This window comes from Hoplias malabaricus, chromosome 3 (assembly GCF_029633855.1).
Source record: "Hoplias malabaricus isolate fHopMal1 chromosome 3, fHopMal1.hap1, whole genome shotgun sequence".
In the NCBI taxonomy this organism is placed as follows: Eukaryota; Metazoa; Chordata; class Actinopteri; order Characiformes; family Erythrinidae; genus Hoplias; species Hoplias malabaricus.
Window position 1 is genome coordinate 17,545,358 of NC_089802.1, and position 21,606 is coordinate 17,566,963.

At 39.0% G+C, this 21,606-nt stretch overlaps 2 protein-coding genes across 5 annotated transcripts in view; both read right to left on the reverse strand.

Annotated features, from left to right (window-relative positions):
* Positions 1–1,418: 1,418 nt before the first annotated feature.
* Positions 1,419–9,481, reverse strand: ttll6 (tubulin tyrosine ligase-like family, member 6). Of its 2 annotated transcripts, XM_066666367.1 has the most exons (13): positions 9,359–9,481; positions 8,823–8,941; positions 8,600–8,730; positions 7,990–8,146; positions 7,730–7,873; positions 7,471–7,556; positions 7,008–7,233; positions 6,689–6,867; positions 6,288–6,476; positions 5,374–5,521; positions 4,235–4,480; positions 3,862–4,135; positions 1,419–2,140 (listed from the first exon to the last, which is right to left on the reverse strand). In XM_066666367.1, the coding sequence occupies exons 2-13, from the start codon at positions 8,841–8,843 to the stop codon at positions 1,914–1,916; spliced, it is 2,028 nt and encodes a 675-aa protein (XP_066522464.1). In that variant the 5' UTR covers positions 8,844–8,941; positions 9,359–9,481; the 3' UTR covers positions 1,419–1,913. The 2 variants fall into 2 exon arrangements, with proteins under 2 accessions (XP_066522464.1, XP_066522465.1); XM_066666368.1 differs by lacking the exon at positions 7,730–7,873.
* Positions 9,482–15,593: 6,112 nt separating this feature from the next.
* srcap (Snf2-related CREBBP activator protein) overlaps positions 15,594–21,606 on the reverse strand; it is a 30,049-nt gene continuing 24,036 nt past the window's right edge. For all 3 annotated transcript variants that reach the window (XM_066666365.1, XM_066666366.1, XM_066666363.1), the window contains 2 exons: positions 21,469–21,552; positions 15,594–21,347 (listed from right to left, as the gene is read on the reverse strand). In XM_066666365.1, the coding sequence (XP_066522462.1) occupies positions 17,160–21,347; positions 21,469–21,552 (4,272 nt within the window). In that variant the 3' untranslated portion in view covers positions 15,594–17,159. The remainder of the gene's footprint in view (positions 21,348–21,468; positions 21,553–21,606) is intronic.

Below are 21,606 nucleotides of genomic sequence, written 5' to 3' on the forward strand. Positions count from 1 at the left end.
TGGCTTTATAGAGTTAAAAGCCTCTATGTCAGAATAAAAGAATTACTACCAAAATGAAGAACGATCTGATGATGATTACTTATTTTCTCATTATAATTCCCGTTTCATTGACAAAAAGCAATAATCAGTTAAGCTTTACTGACGGTGTTTACAATTCATTAAGTTCTGAGAAATTCGGAGCAGAACTCTCAGTGAAAATGCTGGCGTTTATTTTATTCTATTTTATTTATGTTACACTTACGGTTTCACAATAAATAGTGTATTTTATTATACCAACAAATGACCTTCTTTGTTTGTTTGTTTGTTTTTGCCTTCCACTGTAGTGGCCTAAAACTAAGTTGTATATTCATGAGATGAGCAGTACGAGGGCTCCATGGTTCGGACTATTTTTTTTTAGGACACAGATGCTTTATCACGCTGAGGTCTGGAGAATGTGAAAGCCAAATCAACACCTCAAAGAATTTGTCATGCTCCTCAAACCACTCCTGTACATTTTTTGTAGAATGGAAGTTTGCATTTTCCTACTGAATTGGACCACTGCTATTAGGGAATATGTAGTTGTGTATTTCATCTGCAGCAATGTTTAATGAGGTGAAACATTTCAAGGTAACATCACATGAATGCAGGACATTATCTTTCTCAGAACATTGCCCAGAGCATCACACTACATTCGCCATCTTGCCTTCATCAACTCCTTCACAAAAGCCTACACACACACACACACACACACACACACACACACACACACACACACACCCACACACACCTTATTCCTTTGCTCCATGGTATAGTTCTGATATATGCCCTGTATAGACGCTTTCAGCAGTGTACAGAAGTCAGCATGGACTACCGTTCTGTAACCCCATACACAGAAAGCTGTGATGCACTGTGTGTTCTGACAGATTTCTCTCAGAGAAAACATGAACTTTTTCTGCTGTTTGTGCTAAATCAGTTCTTCTGTGGGATCAAACCAGACAGGCCTTGTCTATCTATGAGCTTTGGGTACCCATGAACCTGTCACTGGTTCCCAGATGTCCTTCTTCATTTTCTGGATCTATTCAGTGCATACTGGGAATACACCAAAAGACCTGCTGTTTTGGAGAGGCTCTGAAAACATGACATAAACTATTGATCAAAGTTGCTTAGATTTTAGTTTATATTTTCCTGCTTATTGCTCACATGCTGTAAATTATATCCACCCATCAACAGCTGCAACACTAAATCAAGAAAATCAGTGTTACTTACCTCACCTGTCAGTGTTGGAGTGGAAGAATGGATTAGTGTATGCATTCATAGTTTTATTTTAATGCTTGAAAGGGTTAAATAAGGCACAATCAACATAAGTAGAATAAAAAAAAACACATGTTTTTTCACAGTCAATTAAGTTTGTTTTTAACATTATTTAAATATTTCTGCTAATGTATTACAAGAAGAATTCTGAATTAAAAAAAAAACATTAAATCCATATAATATTCTTGTTTAGATATTATTTTCTCTCAACATGTCCTTTCATATCTCTGAATAAGCTGTGCATAAACATGAGAACTGGTATACATTGATCCCATTTTTTACACCAAACAATACTGCAAACAACAAAGGACTTATAAGATTTATTTAAATACTAAGTAGACCCAGGGGGCTCAGAAAACTCAATGAAGAAATTCATTAATCAGTTGTGTATTGTATTATCCAAAGAAATGATTAAGAATTATTCCCATTAATTCATGTATATGTGTGTGTGTGTGTGTGTGTGTTGCAATCACAGACAAAGAATACTTTCTAATTAAAATACCATCACCAGTTTTTCTCAAGAATAAAGCTAGAGCTTATTTCTGATTGTGAACGCTGAATGTAGGTGACTCCTGAGATTGTTTTTTCGAGCACTGTTATGTAGAGCAGTAACTCATACCATATTAATGGCTCTGCGGAGGGTCTTTATGGGGGGCTTTGCGGAGGGTGTAAGAGAGCACTGGCCGGGAGACCAGAGGGGCCGCACTGGAGATGACGAACAGATTTTGCAGAGCTTTAGGGTCAGAACATATCGGCGCACAGTGCAGTCGTCTGGAGATCAGCTGAGGCACAGCAGTCCGAGTCCTTGAGTCAGCAAAAGAAGAGCTCTGCTTTACTTGAGGGCTAGTAACTAAGAAAGTTAGGTAGACCGAGAGAGAGAGAGAGAGAGAGAAATCTAATCATCTAATATGCTAGCAAAACCATGTCATTGTCATTAAGCTGAGCAAAATTAACAACAGGTTGTGAAGTGTCCAATAAAAATGCCCCTTAGACCTTGTCTAACTGGACCCATTTGTTGTTTTTTTGGGTATTTTTGTTTTTGCCTAGAAAAGGTATTGTCTTTTTCTGACAGACTGACTGAATGTTGAAACGCGAATGCGCGGGCCGGAACCTTATTTCACCTTCTGCTGTTTGTTCGGTCATCTTTCACAAGGTGGCGCTACTACACCGTCTGTTGTTAGTTCAGCCATATTTCATATGTCGCTTTTCCAGCAACGAGGGAACAGTTCCAGTTCATGAACTAAATTTGGAAGCATCCGTTGAGTTTCCACTGACAAACTGGTTCGCGAACCAGAAAAATTAGTTCCCAGCTGGAACCAAAGTAGAGTAAGTTCTTAAGCGTGAACCGTTACTTCTTTCCTGGGCGTGTCGAGGTTCAGTAACTCAAAGAGCTCAGAATTTGGAGGGGGGGGGTACATGAGCTTTGCCTGACGTAAACAAGGACTACTGACATGCAGACCGACCAATTAAATGTTTACAGAGAAGGTTATCAACCAATAACGGTCGCTCTATAGTCAGACCGTCCAATCCGAAGATTTTAGGCTACTTTACCACGCCCCCTTCTCACTCAAGCGAACCAAACGGAGTAGGGGAGGGCGGGACTAGTTTGTGAATGAAACGCGTCTCGAAGTTCTATGTAAACTCTAGAAAAACAAAATACCGGACGTTTGTGAAATTCCGGACATTTTTTAAGTCTAAAAATGAAGACATGCCCGGGTAAAAGAGGACGTCTGATCATCCTACATATACATAAATAATAGGAAATAAAACAGGAAACGGACTGTTTGGCTCTGCGTTAGTTACGTTACTCTGCTGTTCAGAAGCTCAGCAGGACCACTCGGAACTCTGTAACATTTACACACTTATTATATCACAGAGAGAAGAGCACTGCTGAATTTGTCTTATTTCATGTGAATATGTGTCTTTGCATGAATTTTCGTAAAGGGAAGTGGTGGGGAAATTTTTATGGTGTTAGTGTGTTTATAAAACTCCATATATCTGCACACAGCCACATTAAACTTCATGTGTTTTACTCTAACCTGTTACATTGAATAAATACGTAATTGTTCTTGGTCTTTTTTTGTTCTTTGGTGGTAGATCATCTTGTATTTATTTTAAAATAAAATAAAATAAACAAGGAAAACACTGATGCTGGTGTTATATATTATAAACAAAACTTTGTGCTCCTTTTTTTCATTTCTGCGTTTATTAGTCCTGCTCTCCACATGTTCTGTACAACACAATCACATCATAAAAGACACTTGTAAACAAAGACATTGATATGAAGCACCAAAGCTTCTCCAGACCTTCCAATGACAAGGGTATGTATTTTGGGCTTTCCTGTTTTTGAAATGCCAGAAACACCTCTGTGAAAATGGCTATATGGCTAATGGTGGTTCAGCAAAACTAGGCTTGCCTAGTTTTCTTTTTTCTTGTTTTCTGGACAGAGAGATTATTGGACCATTTTGACTTTGGGCTCAACTTATGTGTTTATCTGAAAAATCTTACTTTGTAAGCATCAGCACATTTTACTGAAATACATTACTGAAAGTGTCTGGTGGGTGTGCTTACTTGTACACTGCATGCGATGGGCACTGGTGGCTCTTCTGTGATCTATGAGACCAGGCTGCTTGGCTGTTGTCATTTCCAGTAGGTAGTGCTGCAGACTGGTGGGTTCACTGAGACCAGGCCGAGCCGACCTCCACTCTTGCATGACCCACTGTGTGTCCTGCTGTAGGACACGAGTATGAACATATTGAAGACAGGGCTTAGCTCCTACAGGAACCTGCCTCTGGATAACAGCACACGGGTGCTTCTGCCTCCAGAACTCTGCCAGACAATCCAACTGCAACAATACACAACAATATATGAGGACAAATTGGGACAATAAAACTAATTGACATAACCTAGTTTTTACAACTCTGCCTCCCTTTCCCTCTCTTACCTTGTTCAGCTTCTCATGTCTGTTGTGTGAATGAAGATTGGCTTGTTTTTGTAATTCTCTGGCAGGTTCCAATGGAGGTTGGGAGCCCTGGAGAAGTCTGTAAACCTGATCAACAACACCCAGTTTTCTCAGCAAGTTCTCCCTCTGGAGGAGTTCATTCATTCGCTCCACTTCCTCTTCCTCAAACACATCCACAGCCAGAGAAGTGTCTCCTTCTGGAGCAGGTAGCGGGGGCATGGTCAGCAGCTAAAGAGGTCAACAAAGGGTATTCATAGAATATGTAGTAGGGCAAAACATGGAAATGTATAAAATAATGAGCCATAGGCTTGATATATTTAAATAAAGTAACAAATTAATTTATTGCATGCACTGGATCAGTTTTCCACAGGTTATGTGGGACTCATTCTACAATTATGTAGCTCCCTCTAGTGGTAGATTGAAGTTAACTACAACAAAACTTCCAAAATGATTTAATTCTTGAATTGTTATTTCATTATATAATTTTATAATTATTAATAGTTTTGTTAAATAGTAAAGTATATAGTAAGCTAGACACCAAAAGGTGTTTTAAGATTTTTTAAATTCCATATTATGAAATTATTTCAAATAATTTTTGGGAACACCAAAAAGTGTTTCAATTACATATACTAACAATATTTTTTGTTAATATAAATTAATCATTCATTCATTCATTGTCTGACACAGATTCTGGGCCATGGCTGGTCGGGAGCCTACCTGGAATCTTTGGGCACGAGACAAGGACACACCCTGGACAGAGGCATTCCAGATGTGGGTTTTATTAAAATGAATTTTTACAGTATAATTTTCTATCATATCCTGACCCACCCTTACAATTTTTGAAAGAATTTCTTAATGTACTTTAAGACATACAGTAAGTACACAAACACTGTTCTGTTTCACTCATTATATGCCTGATTCATAAAGGGGCTCCAGAGGGGCCCAGCAGTCTAAGCACAGACACTATCATTGTGCTAATAATTGAGATTATGTTTAAAAAAAAATAATAATAATAATAATAAAAAAATGTATTTACACACTACACATCAATTAGAGGTTAAGATTTACAAAGAGATTCAAAAACATTCAAACAGATACAGGCATTCTAGAAGATGACTTACATTTTTTTGTTCAGTCTTTCTGTTGTAGTTTGCAGACTGAGTTGGTGGCTTGTGTGCTTTGGCTTTTTCACCTGCAGATTCTCCTTGTAGGTCCCGCCTCTGATTTCCCTTCTGCTCCTGCTTCACCCGCAACTCCTGCAGCTGCTGCCTGGATACAAACACAATAACGCCATATTGAGAGTCCAATGTCTTACCAAAGACAGCTTCCAAAACTGTTACTTGAGTAATGCTTTATCCACATATTTTAGTATAGGGACTGAAAAAACATGCATTATTTTGAATTCAGCATATTGCTCATATAAGGTATTCCATGTGTAAGCATACTTTCTCTGTGAGCATTTGTTTTTTGAACCTTATCAATGATATTTTTTAAAATTATCCTGTAAAACAGTATTCCAAACCTAATGTTATGTCCTGTGTACATTTTCACCCAGAATGGAACTGGACTCTAAAGTTCAAGGTTGTTTAGTAGATGAACAATGCTACATGTAAAAACAAACCACCACCTTAGTGTATTGAAATGACACTCCAAGTCCATTACACTTCAGCATTCTTATATATCAACATCAACAACTCACATGTAGTCTAAACTGCCAAAATATCTTAATTACCATATTTGACAAGGTCTACATTTTTGTGGATATTTGTATATATGAATTTGCATTATTGCAGTTAAGCATTCAGTAGTGTTACCTCGAACATACCATAATAAGGAGCATAGGCTTTATCAGTTTTATTACAGAGTGCCTGGTGACATTCAATGGAAAATGTCCATACGGAAACATATATCAATTTTTAATCATACATCAATTTTTGAAAGAAAAAAAGAAGTAATTCATTTTTCTCTTTAAGAACCTGCTTAATAAACGTTGCTTACACATTGATGACACAACATTGCTTAAAGAGGTATGTACCTAGCACATTCCTCCCTCGCTTTAGAGGCTGCTGTCTCCTGAAAGAGAGAGCTGCTATGTTTAAAGTATTTCTCATATTTCTCTTCTCCGTCTCTGGGATAGATACGTCGGAATCCTCCCATGTGTTTGGCTTCATATTTCTGCATCTGCTCCATACTGGCTGCCTGGAACTGGCGAAGTTCCTCACTCCTAATCACAGAAAAGATTAGCAAAGGCTTTGTTAATATAAATGATGAATTTCATCAAAACTCACTTAGAATTTATTTGGCCAGTACCATAAAAAGGATTTCCATTTCCAATGCTTTTGAAATTATTGAAATTTTGCTTGAAATCATAAAGTATACAATATCAGTATGTTTACAATAAAATGTAAAATGTTTGTCAAAGCAGCAGTGCAGGACCTAGCCTCTTTGGAGCGATTCTGCTGTAGACGTTCTTTCACCCTACGCTTGTCCTCTTCTATAACCTTCTTGCGGTCACAAGCTCCAAGGTTAATCAGCACCAGGGTGTCATACAGCAAGCCGTCTTTCACCTCACGGTCCAAACGAGAGTCTGTTGTGAAGCTTGGAGAATGGTTGACCTTTATATTAATACAAGCAACACAAATACAAAAATAAAACACTGTGAGAATGCTTCAAGTCGGATAGACCTGATAAAAGGTGATCCAGTGCTTAATAATGACTAGATAAAAAGAATTAAATACTCCCAAATGGAGCCCACCTCCAGGAGCCAGGGTTTGAGACGGTGGTCGAGCAGCACATCAAAGCCTAGAATCTCAAAACAGGCACTGCCTGATGCATGGTTAGGAAAACAGGTGTGGTAGTTGTGCTTAAGAATGGGGTGAGCTGAGATTAGGGTCTTTATGATCACATCCTCAATGTCCATCCACACTTTATCTGTGTCACAGCTCATGGTCTCTAGATGCTTGTTGAAGGTAGATAGTTTCCTGTCAAGAACAATGTTGTAAAAAAAAAGCAAGTTATTATGACATTTGGAGAGTTATAATAATAGCTATGTTATTTAGTTGAAATGAAAGATAATATTGAATGAACAGGCAGCATTAACACTCCTATTTATTAATGCTTTATACAGTCCTACAAACTACCGTCCTTTGAATTTTTAAGATTATTGTTTTTTCCACTACCATTTAGTGTTACAGTACAAATTAACTTGTATAGATCACCTTTTGCTGCCAGTGTCATCATCCCGAACAAAATTTTCACTGTGCTTGTTGATGGCATAGTTGGTCAGATGCATACAAACTTCAGCCTTCAAAAATAAGGGTGAGGATAAAGAGTGAGATCAATATTAATGGGTGAGTATTCTGTTTCTCAAATTTGGTATCAGCAGTTTTTGCACTTTTAAATGACAAGTATGATGCTAAAGGTTTAAACTACAGTTTTTCTACTTTGTAAGTCACAGAGTTGTGTCCTGCCTCTCACCATGTTGTTACTGGTGGGTTCAATGTACTGGGTAGTGCAGAAACGAGCCAGTCCCTCTTTGTACACGAAAATACGAAAAGGATCGCAGCTAGTCACCAGCACATAAATGCGCAGGTCAAATTTGAATCCATCAATTATGAATGGCTATGGAAAAGTAATACATTTTAACATAAAACTATGGTTATACAGTTCAGTATATGGTGCACATACTGGACAGAACAGAACAGTTTACTGTTATAGCTGTGTAAGCAGTGTCTTACCCTGGTTATATACACCTGGCAGATCATGTGCTCCCCTGGTTGAATGTCCTTGCTGGATTTGGTGAGAAAGATACCACGACCTTGGCAGCCAGCGTCTGGCTTGCAAATGTATGTCTTATGCTTTTTGGCTCTGATGTAGGCTTGAAAATCACTGTAACTAAAGAATATTTAAAAAATTTGATCAGTGATAAAAATTCCTAATCGAGCACATTTGGTTCATATTACTCCATATTACAATTCATCATATCTTTCTCCTCCCATTCTTAGTGCAGATTAGCCTCATGAGCAACATCAACACTAATGTTATTTATATAACCAGCCAATGAAGACTTTGTTTTGAGATTGTTTGCGTAGTACTACACACAGACACCTAATTTTGTCCAACACCAACTACTGCTAAATTTGACCAGAAAGCTCCAATATCTGAATATTAGAATATTTCAAGATTTACAGGGTCATAGAGCTACAGGGCTATATTTTGGCACATATTGATTTCCTCTTGTAAAATTCCATATGAACAAGTAAATCCTACAGAATTGCAATTTTACAATTTACAAAAATAATTAGCCTCCAGTGTTACCAATGCAACAGTAAAGAATAAATACTCAACTCTGCAGGGAGGCACCAGGTTCGGGGAAAGATGTTATAATCTTTGGGAAAAAGCTTCAACATTCGGTTCATGTTTCTAGCAAGAAGATCCTTCCGGCAGATCTCGCTCATTCCTGGAAAATGGTTGATTTTCTGTATGGCAAAAATGAACATCAGTGCAATTATAGGACAGCTGACAACAAGCATAGATACTAGCGTGTACATAAAGAGGTATGAATAAATACCTGATACCGCTTCATATCCATGACTCTGTCCAATGAAACAGAACAATCTGTCCAGAATAAGGTCCAGTCATCCCCTTCCCCTGCCTCTCTCAGACCATATTTGTGAGCAGCCCGGCGCACTTACAGAAAAATCAGAAAGCTCAGGTAAAAACATAATACCAATTATGGTATCGGTCAGATGTTATCATAGACTACGTTTGGTCATGTATGATAGAACAGTAAACTTGTTAAAATGGAACTCATCAATGAAACTCAGTTATAAATGAAGCCATGGGCAGGTGCTGAAGAAATGTTTAAAACACATGACTATATAATGTGAGTTCTAAACAACAGCCATTACATGCTAAGAACAAAGGACATAGCAAATCTACCTTTTTCTGTAATAGGTTTGTAATGTATAAATTGCTGAAAAAAACTATATCTGCATGATACAAATGAAGGATATGAGAATTAAGCTGAGTAATGGTATATTACTCTTTTAAATACACCACTTAATACAAAAATAAATCAATAAGTCCATTGCATAGGAAACTTACCACTCTCATATTTACAGTTGGTGAGATTGATCCACAATCATCTGGAAGACAGGAAGCAGACAAAGGGACAGACCTGTGCATTGCTCACAACATCAAATCGTATGACTGTTATATTTTTTGTTGCCAAGACAAACTAAGATACATTGCAACAAATACAGTGGCTATTTATCATCTGTTGTGTTTTTACTGCTCAAGATCAACATTTGCTGATGTAAACTGCTTACCTCTTCTTCTTTTTCTTTTTCTTCCTGTTCTCTGTAGATAAAGGAGGTGGAGTGCAGGCTTCAGCATGGCTGTCACTGCCCCAGCCCTCTCCCTCCTCCCCTGCTTTGGGCTCACACTGAAACGAGTCCTGGGGCTCTGGACTCTTTGCAGGAAGCCCCATTCTTAGAGATCAGAAAAAGCACTGGTGTCAGCCTAGAAGTGACCATGTCAAATTTACCTTATATGATCTGTAAAACCTGTCACTGTGCCAAGAAAACTGTATATGAATAGTATATGAATATTTAGGCATATATTTTGTTTATTTTCAGAGATTTACAGTCTTCAAAAATGAATGTGCCCTAAAACTTTTTTACAACACTGTGGGTCTAAAGTCTGTTTAAAAACCAAAGCATACACACAGCTTGGTTTCAGAGCACTCTGCAACCACACAGAGCATCATACAACTTGAGGGTCCTGTTCATGTCCTGTCGATCATTTTATTTCACATACGAGTTAAAAAATATTTAATGAATACACGAGTGAACACAAACAATAATACAATGTAAACATTAAATTGTTTATGCACATAAAATAAGGAATTTAACACTGTATTGGTCCTGAAGGAAATTGTAGTAAATAGCTAATACATAAAATTATGTTCACACACAAAACTTGTGTGGCACATGGATAATGTTTATATATATAATTTGTTTGAAACACAACAAATAAACTAATAATCAACTGAGATTTTTCAGCCAGTATTAAACAGTAATACTTTTTTTAATTATTGTGAGGTCACTCATACTTTAGTGCTCCTATATAGCTGCTTATATTTTATACAGTTAAAAAAAAACAGTGCATACACAGTAATACACAATATTTTCAGCCACTTATTAAGCAAATATGCACCCATTTGAGGCAGATTTCCCTACAGAGAAAGTGTCGCACAACACACATAAACCATATCTGCAGATTTACACATATTCTCAGTGTAGTTTTCAAGAGCATCCTGACTGTGAATGTGCCAAACTATTTGATGTCATGTCCCCACACTGAAACTTAATCAACCATCTTATCATGTTAGCCTGTAGCATGCAAAGAACAAACTAGCATCATGTTACTATTTCTTTTTTTTTTCTCCACAGGAAAACTAGGCTATCTGTCAACAACAATACAATCCATATCATTATACAAGAGTAATCATGAATAATGGGAAACATATACACAGGCAGAGTCGTTAATGCCTCATTACTGATGGACAGCTATATTGACCTCTGTTGGCCAGGTGAGTGTGCCGGGACATCCCTGAGAGCTGTGGGAGGCTTGGGTGCTGGGTAACTGTATTTTGATCCACTGATCTGGATAATCCTGACCATGAACTCTTGACTCTTGAATAAACTGAAACGGCCTACTGACCTAACAGGCGGCTAATGTTACAACTGAACAGTCTTGTTGCTTTCAGTACTGGAAGAGCCTGTTTGTACATTTAAACATGTAATAATTTACTAAAGACCTGTCTACATTGTATGAAAAAGAAAATGGTCTCCAGTTTTTACACAGTACTTCACCCTTCTGTACCTCTAATCCACATCTAAACACCGTGAAGAATCAACTCAATGACTTTTAAGGGCAATAATTAGATGGACCAGGTAGATCTTAAGAAGCTGGAGCAGAGTTAGTGATCTCTGCTCTATACTCAGAACATTTCAGGAGAAGGCTGGCATTGTTGACAAAGGCCTTGGCAACCTCCTCAAATTGAGTCGGAAAATGACTCTGCCTACATTAAATGTCTGCTTTCCACTGAGGTGCTGTCATTCTCACTGATGAGTATCTCCTCTCTCTTAGTACTGACATGTAATGGCTGAAAAAAGTAACAAATTCATTGCCTCTGAGAAGGGATAACTCAATACGGAAACCATCACATGTCAACGCACCAAATCCTCAAGATCAAGTGACCAATTAGAAACACATAAGTCAAACACTTGATATGTGCCAACGATACAGTGAGGAACAGTAGGCAAGTAAGAATAAGAGAGGGGAGATAATCCCTCATATTTGTCCAAGGTAATTAGAGAAGTGTTCAGAGATTTTTTTGAGCTTTCTAAATCTGTGTGGGAACAAATACAGAGGGTCTAGGATTTGATCAGTCATTGGAATGGAAGCAGCATTAAAAAAAAAACAAACAAACAAAAAAAAAACATTGCAAATAAGTTAGTCATCTGTACTTACATTTATACTTGTAAACAAATGCTAAATTAAATGAATAACTGTGAGAAATTATTCAGCAAGTATAAACTTTTATGATTCCATAAAAGAGGTCATATGAATTACATTTACAAATATGTACAAGTAAAAGTCATTTCAAATATACAACATTTGCAAATAGGGCCTTTACCACGCTTAAAGGAATCAGCAAATAAACAACTCAGAGATATGAACAAAAAGCAGTTTTGTTTAAAAGCTGAAATTTCTGGTGTCCAATACATTCATAAAACAAATTAAATTATATAACTTGAATTAAGGGTGTGAATTTTCCTGATATAGTAGAGGAAAATAAAACATGGAATTACTTAATGTTGAGAAAAAAATGTAGAATCGCCTAACAATTTGCATTTCTAAGACTAATCCACACATAAGTTAAAATGGAGTGCTTAAAGACTAACAAGTTTTGGACTTAATGAAAGAAAATACACCCACGACAAGACAGCTTTAAAACAAAGAATATATACACTTCAAGCAGGAAACCCAAAACTGAATGTGGCAAACGGTGTTGCATGTTCAAAATCAGCTGGGTCTAAAATTTGGTACAAGTACACAAAAAGCCAAGATAACAGAAAACCATATTTGTACACCAAGGTAGATGTCACTATATTAAGATGGACATCTCGGAGCAATATGCTTTGAAAAAAGTATGTGTACAACAAAACAAATTTAAATGTTAATGTTTGTGACAAAAAATGAGCTGAATGAAATAGGATTTAAATCTAAAAACCAAACTGTAACCAGAACTAATTACTGAACAGAAGAAAATAAAGTAAATAACGAGTTAGAGAAGCAATCACATATTATTGGACTTAAGTGATATTCAGTGATGAGTCACAAATCATTAACAAAGGGGACGAAGCTGATACATTTATCGACTTTTTGAATGAAAAACAAAGCAAAACAATCAAATTTCAAACGTCATAGGGTAGGACACAAATTTGGACACATTTTTCATTCCATCATTTTTAATTAAATAGTATTTACATTATGTTAATGCATCTTGTCACTGAGAAAAGACTGATAAAGCTTTTCCACAGGAAAACATGTCAACTCAATGAAAGAAAAAATTGTTTTATATTTGTGACTTGTTTATTTTCTATGAAGTAAACATCCTCTAATATTAAATCTGCCATTCTTTGAACATCTTTGAGCATCTTTACAGCAACATGTAACATAAAACATTGTTATCTGGCCTACATAACTAAAGAGCTTAAGCCACAATATTTTGGATGCTCCTGTTCACTTTATTAAGGTAAAATTGTCCTTAATATTTGAAAGGAAAGGTTAGAATGTCTTTACTGTCCTCAGGCCAGTAGCTCGGTGATGGTGAATCACACATTTGTATTCGACAATGAAATTACAATACATTCTGCTCTTTTACATATCTAAGCTGCTATCTGCAAATAAACCTAAAAATACAGCTACTATTCCTGATTTTTGAATTATTATAATACATTTTTAAGTTAAAGGAACTGAATGACTTCCAAGATACAGGAAAAGTAGCGCGTGGAAGGTAAAATTGAGATTGTTGATAAAAAGGCACAAGACAACATAGCTTAAGGAACTTGTATGTATTTTATACAGGGAAATTAACTCTATTCATTGTTGAAGTGGATCTCGAACAGAAAGCTTTTCAAAGCCGAAAGACTCAACCTGAGCGCAGTCCTCCGCGCGCGACTGCGTATTCATCATTGCCATGGAAACAGAACGCTTTATTATAAACAGATTAGCAGCTAGTGTGGCTAACTACGCACTACACAGCCAGAAATTAAAAAAGCCTATTGCAGAATGACAAGAAATACTTACCTGTTCCCATTTGAAAAGGAGACAGCAGCAGAATATGGACAAGTCAGGGAGTTTTTGTCATGTCCAAGTAAAAGCGTGTCCTCCGGACGTCTCCGAGCGTGAGGCGATTAGTGCAGAGGGTGGGTCAAGAGAACGGGGTCGACCAATCACGAATCGTGCTCGTACAACAGCTTCGTTTTGATTCGTTTTTGATCTTATCGACCTTGTAAAGTGTTCTCTCCTGTAAAACCCAGGGTAGTTTGCAAGCCAAGATTTTCCAAGTTAGCCGGTTAACTTAATTCAGTCCGGTCCATTATAAAAAGAACGGCGGGGCATTCTGTTGGACAAATCCTGCTTTGTGAAATACAATGCCTTTCCCAGAAAAGTATGATTTATTAATTATCTCAAAGTTTTGTTTAACATTTAAATGTACAAAGGAAAAATTTGTAATAAAAACGTATTTGATGCCTGCAACACACTCCAAAAAGTTGTAAAAGAGGTAAAATGTGTTAAAAAATATTCACGTTACAGTTTTTTCAAACATTAAACATTACAATCAAGTGAATATAAAGGGTAAAAAAGGTGGAGCATGTTGAAGAGGACAATCTGATGACAGTAATCATGAACTGTTGAGCAGCATAAATTCCAATTTCAGCTATTTTTGAACCTCATTTCCCAAATGGTTAAAAAGTGTAACTAAAACATCAGGTGATGTCACAGTTGTCAACATGACTGACTCAAAGTTCTTGGTGTGTTGAATGTATCACACTCTAAATTGTTTATATTTGCAAAATACTATTGTGTGTACATCTTGTAAATTGATCGTTTTCAGTGGCTTACAAGTCTGGACTGCAGGCAGGTCAGTTTTGCACCCAAAAGTTTTACTCTAGAGACATACTGTTATATACACCAAATATGGTTTGGCATAGTCTTGCTGTAAATTGCAAAACCAACCTTGAATAAAGTGTCTGAATGGCAGCATATACCAGTTATGCACACTCAATCAGTGCAGTCTTTTGAACTGTGCACTTATCTCAAGCTGGTCCCTCTCCTCTGTAGCCTGGAGGGCATTCATGATTTCTAAAAAGAAATTAAAAATTTCCACTGATCACATGACATACTATTTCACTTCACTTGGACCCAAAGGGTGGTGTCTTTTCTGGGTCCTGCATTTATATGCTTAGGTCTTTGCTTGGTAATGTTGTAATTTGCATTTATAAACACAGCAGTGAATTGTTTGCACAGATTATCGGAAATGCTTCTGAGCTCATGCAATGATTTCTTCTAAAGAATCTTGTCAGTTTTTAATGCAGTACCACCTGAGGGCACAAAGACCAAATAGTAGCTTAGATGTTCCACCTTATATTTTTAAAGCATTTTACATTACCAATCTGTTGATATTTTCCCAATTTCAAATTCAAAACTGTATAGTTTAAGGGGAAAGTAAAAAAAGCAAAAAAGCAGCTTTTTACTATTTTTAGAATTAGAATCACTTTATCGGTCATTGTACGGAGGAATTTGATCTCTGCACTTAAACCAATCCATGCCCTAAAACACACATATATACACACACACACAAACACACACACGTGACCTGCCCGCTCTGGGGACTGAACCAGGAACCTTCCAGTTACAAGCCCAGTTCCCTAACCATTAGACCATGGCTGCCCCACAGCTTCAGCTTGTTATTAAATAGGTTATTCATTCATTGTCTGAAACCGCTTATCCAGCTTAGGGTCGCGGTGAGTCCGGAGCCTATCTGGAATCACTAGATGCAAGGCTGGACCATGGGAAGAAACAGGAACACCTAGAGGAAACCCACACGGCCAAGGGGAGATCACTAATTTTTTTTTGCCCTTTTATTTATTTTCTTGGAACACGGTTTTAGTTTTGAAGCGCAACAAGACTCAAATTTCCTTAACATTTTTCCTTTTGCATCCATTAAGAAAAGACTACTAAGTTAAGTAATATTTTTGGTCTTTTTATTCAACTGACTTTTGTTGTTTCAATCTTTCAAGTAAAACAATGTGGAATTACAAGGGAACATAAGGAATGTAACACATAAGAGACCAAAAAAAAAAAAAATTATAAAAATAAGACCATCACATCATTCTACCCCATCATACCCCAAAACACATCTGTAGCCCCAAAACTGGGACAGACAGCAACATACTGCCAGACTCAATTGAAAAAACAAAGGAGGAAAAAAAAAAAAAAAAAAAACCTAAAGAAAATCTCAGAGGGTTCTTGCAGGAGTATTTCCATTTTGTCTTGCCATAAAAAGGACCAAGTGTAAGAAAAACATGACAACGATTTACACTTGAGGTGTTTTCAGTTTGGTTCCACTTCAACAAAAGATACACCTCTTGTGTTTTTGGATAGAAATGTCTTTATTACACTTTAAACACTAAAAATGTTTGAAGCCCAAACGTCTTTCTTAACAAGGCATACAGGGATCCCCTCCCTTGTGGATCAACAGGCACTCTCATTTTGTCACACTGATTTGAGACTGTCTAACAATAAAATTTAATGAGAAGTTGACCATATTGACTAATACTTTGGAAAAGGGTGAAAAAATAAGGTTGCCTCTCATATCTGTATTGCCACAAAGCAAATGACAAGCAGACTTCAAGACTCATCACAAGCTCGAGAGCTACACATATACATTGTGAGGTACCAGTAGAGAAGTAATTTGATTGAAAATGATTAAAATAAACTGTCACAATGCACTCAAATGCCAGGGACATTATGTGAGATGTGCAAATGGAAAAATGCAGGTTGGACTTAAAAGTAATGGCCAAAAAAATTACAAGACGAGGTCTGAGCAAAGACTAACTCCAGCATAGTGCAGCAAAATCACATTTACAGACCTGCTCTCTTCTTTATACCCTGGAAGAAACCACAGAATATTCTTACTTTATAAACTGACTTGAAACAAACAATAGTCAACAGCTGGCAAACAGCTTTTCACACTCCAGCTGTTTAAAAATGTTATAACAATTATACAATCCCACTCAACCATTTGAATGTAGCATAAATGACTTTTCGAGATCCCCTCTGCAGCACAAGTAAACTCTGTATAAAGGGTACAACCTAAGTGACCCATCTGAACACATACTTTTTTTTTTTTTTAGTATTCCAGTCTTTAAATGATTACAGTACATAGTGTGAACTAATAACAACTGTTGCCTCCTGCCCAGCATACCAAAGTCCTGGTGGTATGGTGAGGTACTGTCCTTATGATTTCATCACCAGAACTGCAATGCCACATTTAACAGGTACCCTTTTTGCCCCATCTCGGTCCTGCATCTATGCTCCTTCTCCACACTGAAGATGGCTTAACTTGACAAAGTCGAGAATGCACCAAAAGTGAGTTCTGCTCTTGTCACAAAGTGCAACAGATTCAATTCCCCCTCTCCTCAGCAACAGTGTTTAAAAAAATGGCAAGTCACACAATTGATCTTCAATGGCCAAAACCAGTGAAACCTTTCTTTATCTCTGCATTTCATTGTGTTTCCACCAGCCTACAGTTCTATATCTTTCCTAATCATGTCTTAGCATGCCGGTGTTGGGATGTAGAAGATCGAGTGTTGCTGGCCGGGGTGCGAGCCTGGGCTGCTGCAAGTGCAGCTACACTACGAAGCACCCTGTCAGGAGTTCCCTCACTAGATCCAGCACTGAGCTCTGGTTTCTCATGCTTCTGCGAGCGTCTCTCTCTCCTGCTTTCATGACCTCTGCTCTCTCCTGTTTTTTTCTGCCTGCTTTTACTTCTTTCTGTGTCACTGCCAGAAGAAGGGGCTCTTGAGCGTGAGTGCGGTGGTCCAGTACTCCGTGAACTCAAGCTACGAGTGCACTGGCTACTGTTGCTGCTGCTCCGGCTCCTGCTGCTGCCAGCACCCCTTTCACTACTCAAGCTACTGCAAGCACTGTGGCCTCTTGAAAACCTTGTCTCTCTGTTCTCATCCTCCATATCTTCCTTAGTGTCAGCAGTTTTTTTCTTTTCCTCTTTTTTCATCCTCTTGTTTTCAGCTTCCAGTGGAGGGACAAGGCTACCTGGCCGCTGCCGAGTAGAGCGGGTAGCAGAGAGATTTGCTTCACTGGTCAATCGAGAAAAATCTGATGAACGAGTTGGGGTTTGTTGTTCACAACCTGTTTTACTATTAACTGCATTTGTCTTCGAGGAGTCCTGCCCTATCTTACCCTTAGACTTACTGCTTTTTTCAGAAGTTGGTTGCTGCCCAACAGCTTTACTCTTGGAGTTAGGACTTGGTGTATCTGGTCCTCTTCCCCTCATAGCCAAAAGCTTAGCAGCAGCATTGAGCGCTGAGCAACGTTTGCCCAGTACTTCAGGCTCAGGGGAGGTTGAAGTGGCCAACTGTGAAGCACGCTGAAAGCCTGTAGATTTACGAGTTACCCTAACAGGAGTGGCTCCTCTAGAGTCCTCTTCTGTATTGGCTTGAGGACTCTTTCTGTCTGTACATCTCTTCCGTCTCTCATCCCTGTTGTCTTTTCTCATCTCTTTCTCTAAACATTTTTGTGATGAGCGCGTAAGGCGTCTTTTTGGGCTAGATGGGTCTTCAGAATCTGAGGAAGAGGAGGAAGAATTGGACCGTTGTCTCCGAGCAGGTTTCACAGGCTCTTTACCATTCCCTCTGAATGTAATCTCTTTTTCAGAGTCTGTATCCACTTTTTTTCTCTTTGTAGGAATCCTACTCTGCCCAGACTTTTTTGACCTAGATGAACGGGTCCCACAAGAAGAAATGGAGGATGGAGAAGAGGACCGAACTGATTCTTGACTGCTTTGTCTGCTAATGCTTCTTTTCTTGCATGAAGCTCTGCTTTCTTGCTCCTCAGTGGTACTCTCTCCTTCTACAGGCTTATCAGCCCCATCACTCTCAGATGCAGTCTGCCTCATCATTTCTGAGGAGGCAGGTAGAGATGCATCAGACGTTTGACCCTCTGACAAATTCTCCAGTCTTCTCCTTTTGGCCAGAATTTGGGTATCCTCTTTGTCTACTTGTTCAACTTTTTCAGAGGGCTCCACCTCCATCTCCTTCATACTTTCAATTACCCCATCCTTATGTGATACATTTGTGTTGCTTTCATTCTCAGTCACAGGCTGCTCTGCAAAGGAATAAAGTGTGTTTTCAGGGTTCTGCCTGGAAGACTGTGTAGGCTGAGGAGGATCTGTTGTTGTTTGGATGGGTGATGCTGGGGAAGGGACAGATGCCTGAGTAATTTGGCTTGAGGGTAAAAATATTCTTGTTTTTTCAGGCTTCAAACTTTCAGAAAGAGCGTTAGAATTAAATGTCAGTTCTTGCACAGTTTCTGGTCCATCAGGTACATCAGAAGGCCCAGATAAGTCAGATACTTGTGTTGGCTGAGGAGAGCCAGTGGTCACATCAGGTTCAGCTGAATCATCGTGGGACAGTTGTGGAGAAGGTGAGGACGGCAGAGATGTACTAGTTAAAGTGGTTCCTAGAGAAACTTCTTGAGTGCTTGTATGTAAAGCCTCACATTCAAGAGATGGCTGCGATACCAGTTTACTAGGTGCAGTTAAGTTTAATGGAACAGCTGCACTTTGATTAGATTTAAGTGCTAGCTGCGAAGTAGCATCACCGCTTGTGACAGTTGATATTTGTAAAGTAGAAGTGGTTACTGGGTTGCTTTGGGACACAGACGCAGATGAAGATGAAAGATATTGGGCTGGTACAGGGGCAGAGCTAGCAACAGTCTTGCTTAGGGTAGCAGCAGGCTGTAGTGGAGTTGAAGGGTCTGTGTTGGCCTGACTAACATTTGCTGTCGGAATGGCTTCTGACAAGGTTGTAGTTGAAATGGTTTGAGAGTCAGAGTTTGGAGATGTGGACTCCGGATTTTTATGTTCATTACCAGTTGAGATTTCTGATGTGGCTGTTAGGTTTATCTGAGATTCCACTGGTGTGGAAAGTGAGAGAATATTTGTAGTGGACTGAGTGTCTTGAGAGTCTGATTTAGGATCTAGGCTGAATTCAAATGATGTGCAAGTACCGTCAGCTGAAGAGTTTACCCGTGAATACTCAACAACCGATGGTAAATCTAAAGGTTCAGTGTTGGAACTTGATACATTATTGTTCTGAGAGGGAAGGTTTTCCTGCAGTGGTGAAGAACACTGTTCCTCTTGTCTAGATGAACTAGTATGCATAATATTTGTGGTGGATACTTTGCGAGGACGGCCCCTCTTCCTTTTTGGTGAGAGAGGTGGACTCTTTTCTTCAGTCCTTGATTCCTGGACAACAGGCATCACCTTTTCTGTTGGTCTTAATTGCTTAGATGCATTCTTGGGAGGTCGACCCCTTTTACGCTTCACAATTGTCGAATTAGCTGCACTGGGATCAAAAGCAACAGAAGGACTGGCAGGGCTTTCCTTAGAAGAAGTAGGCTCCTGTTTCTTTGGTGACAAGTGTGTACGCCGGTCTAGTCCTCTACCTTTACCTGCATACTGTTCTCCTAACTGAGCAGCCATACGAGACTCTGTCTCCAGGCGCCGGCGCACTGGTAAGTTGCGAAGGACGGGCATGTCTGGTGAATGTGTAGGAGAGTAAGGCTGGTACTCTTTCCCTGGACTTGAGAGTGACGATGATGGGGAGATATGGTCCTGACCTTGCTGAAACTGCAATGGAGATGTGGAGGGTGATTTAGGAAGAGTCTTTTCTTTGAGAGGCTGACTTTCTAGATCAGGAGATTTAGAGAAAGAATCTTGTACTGTCTCAGGTTGCTCCATCTCTTCTGATGAACCTTCAGTCTGCACACCTCCACTAGCCCCTCTCTTCCTCCGCCTTGGTTCTTTCTCTTCAACTACAGTCACCAAGCGACCAGGAAGTTTCCTAAGGACCTTAGCAGATGGGGAATCTTCTGGAAGGCCCTTGAGGACTTCTCCATCTGCAGTTTGACGTTTACGTGGTGAACGAGGATGTGGAGAAGCCACCGAAAGACCATCCTGTTCTGATTGATGTTCTGGAGAGCAGATGGAGTCTGATGATATAGATGTCCTTCTTTCTCTCTCTCTTACAACCTGCTGAAGAGTACATGTTTGTGCCTCTGCTTCAAGCTCATCAGCTGCTTCTGTGTTTGCTTTCGTCAGCGTAGAACTGTGTTCACTGGAGGTTTTGTCCACTGATGGAGAGGTTGCTGCTGAAGGCACTGAACCAGAAGGAGAATGGGGTACATGATGTGGGGATGGTGCTGGTTTGGGCTTTGGGATTAAATCTTGTGTTGGGACAGACTGTGCTTCCAAATCTGAAGAGTGTGGATCAGACTGGGATTTCGCATGCTCTATCTGGGTGGATGTTGGGGAGGCTACATGTTCTTTTGTCACCCCTCTCCCCCGCAAACCACCACGAAGTCTTTCAGGCACTTCTCTAGGCTGGGGAGACTTGTGGCTGGAGCTGGACCCAGAGGAACGGCTCCCACTGGGTTCAGAAAACAGCATCTCCCCTCTCCTCCCTCTCTCTCTGTCTGGTGATGGATGTGTTGTAGATGTATCATCATCCATTTTAACAGGTGTTCCTCTAAGTCTACCACTAACCCTTGTAGATGGGGCACCTTTCTCTTTGTGTTTTCGTGTACGGCGAGTCGGTGGCTGCTCTTCAGGAGTGGGAGGCATGGAGTCCTCTTCATCATTATCAGATGACTGATGCAGTTTAAGACCCTCCTCCTTTGCCTGATCAAGTCCTTTCCTTGCAGCTTCAACCTGTTCCTGTTGAAATAAAACGTCATTCTGGTATTTTAAAGTATTATAATCACCATCATTACTGAAATTTATACCAATAATTTAAGAATTAAGTCACAATTTCTATTTCTAATTAACACTTGTTTACCTCTGCCTGTTTCAATTCCTCTTTGCAAATATCCTCAAGAGAAGCCTCCAGGAAATTCATGGCATATCGCTCAATGGGAGTGAGCTGTTTAGAAGAATAAATAAATAAATTAAAAAACCCATAATGTTCACAGGGTAT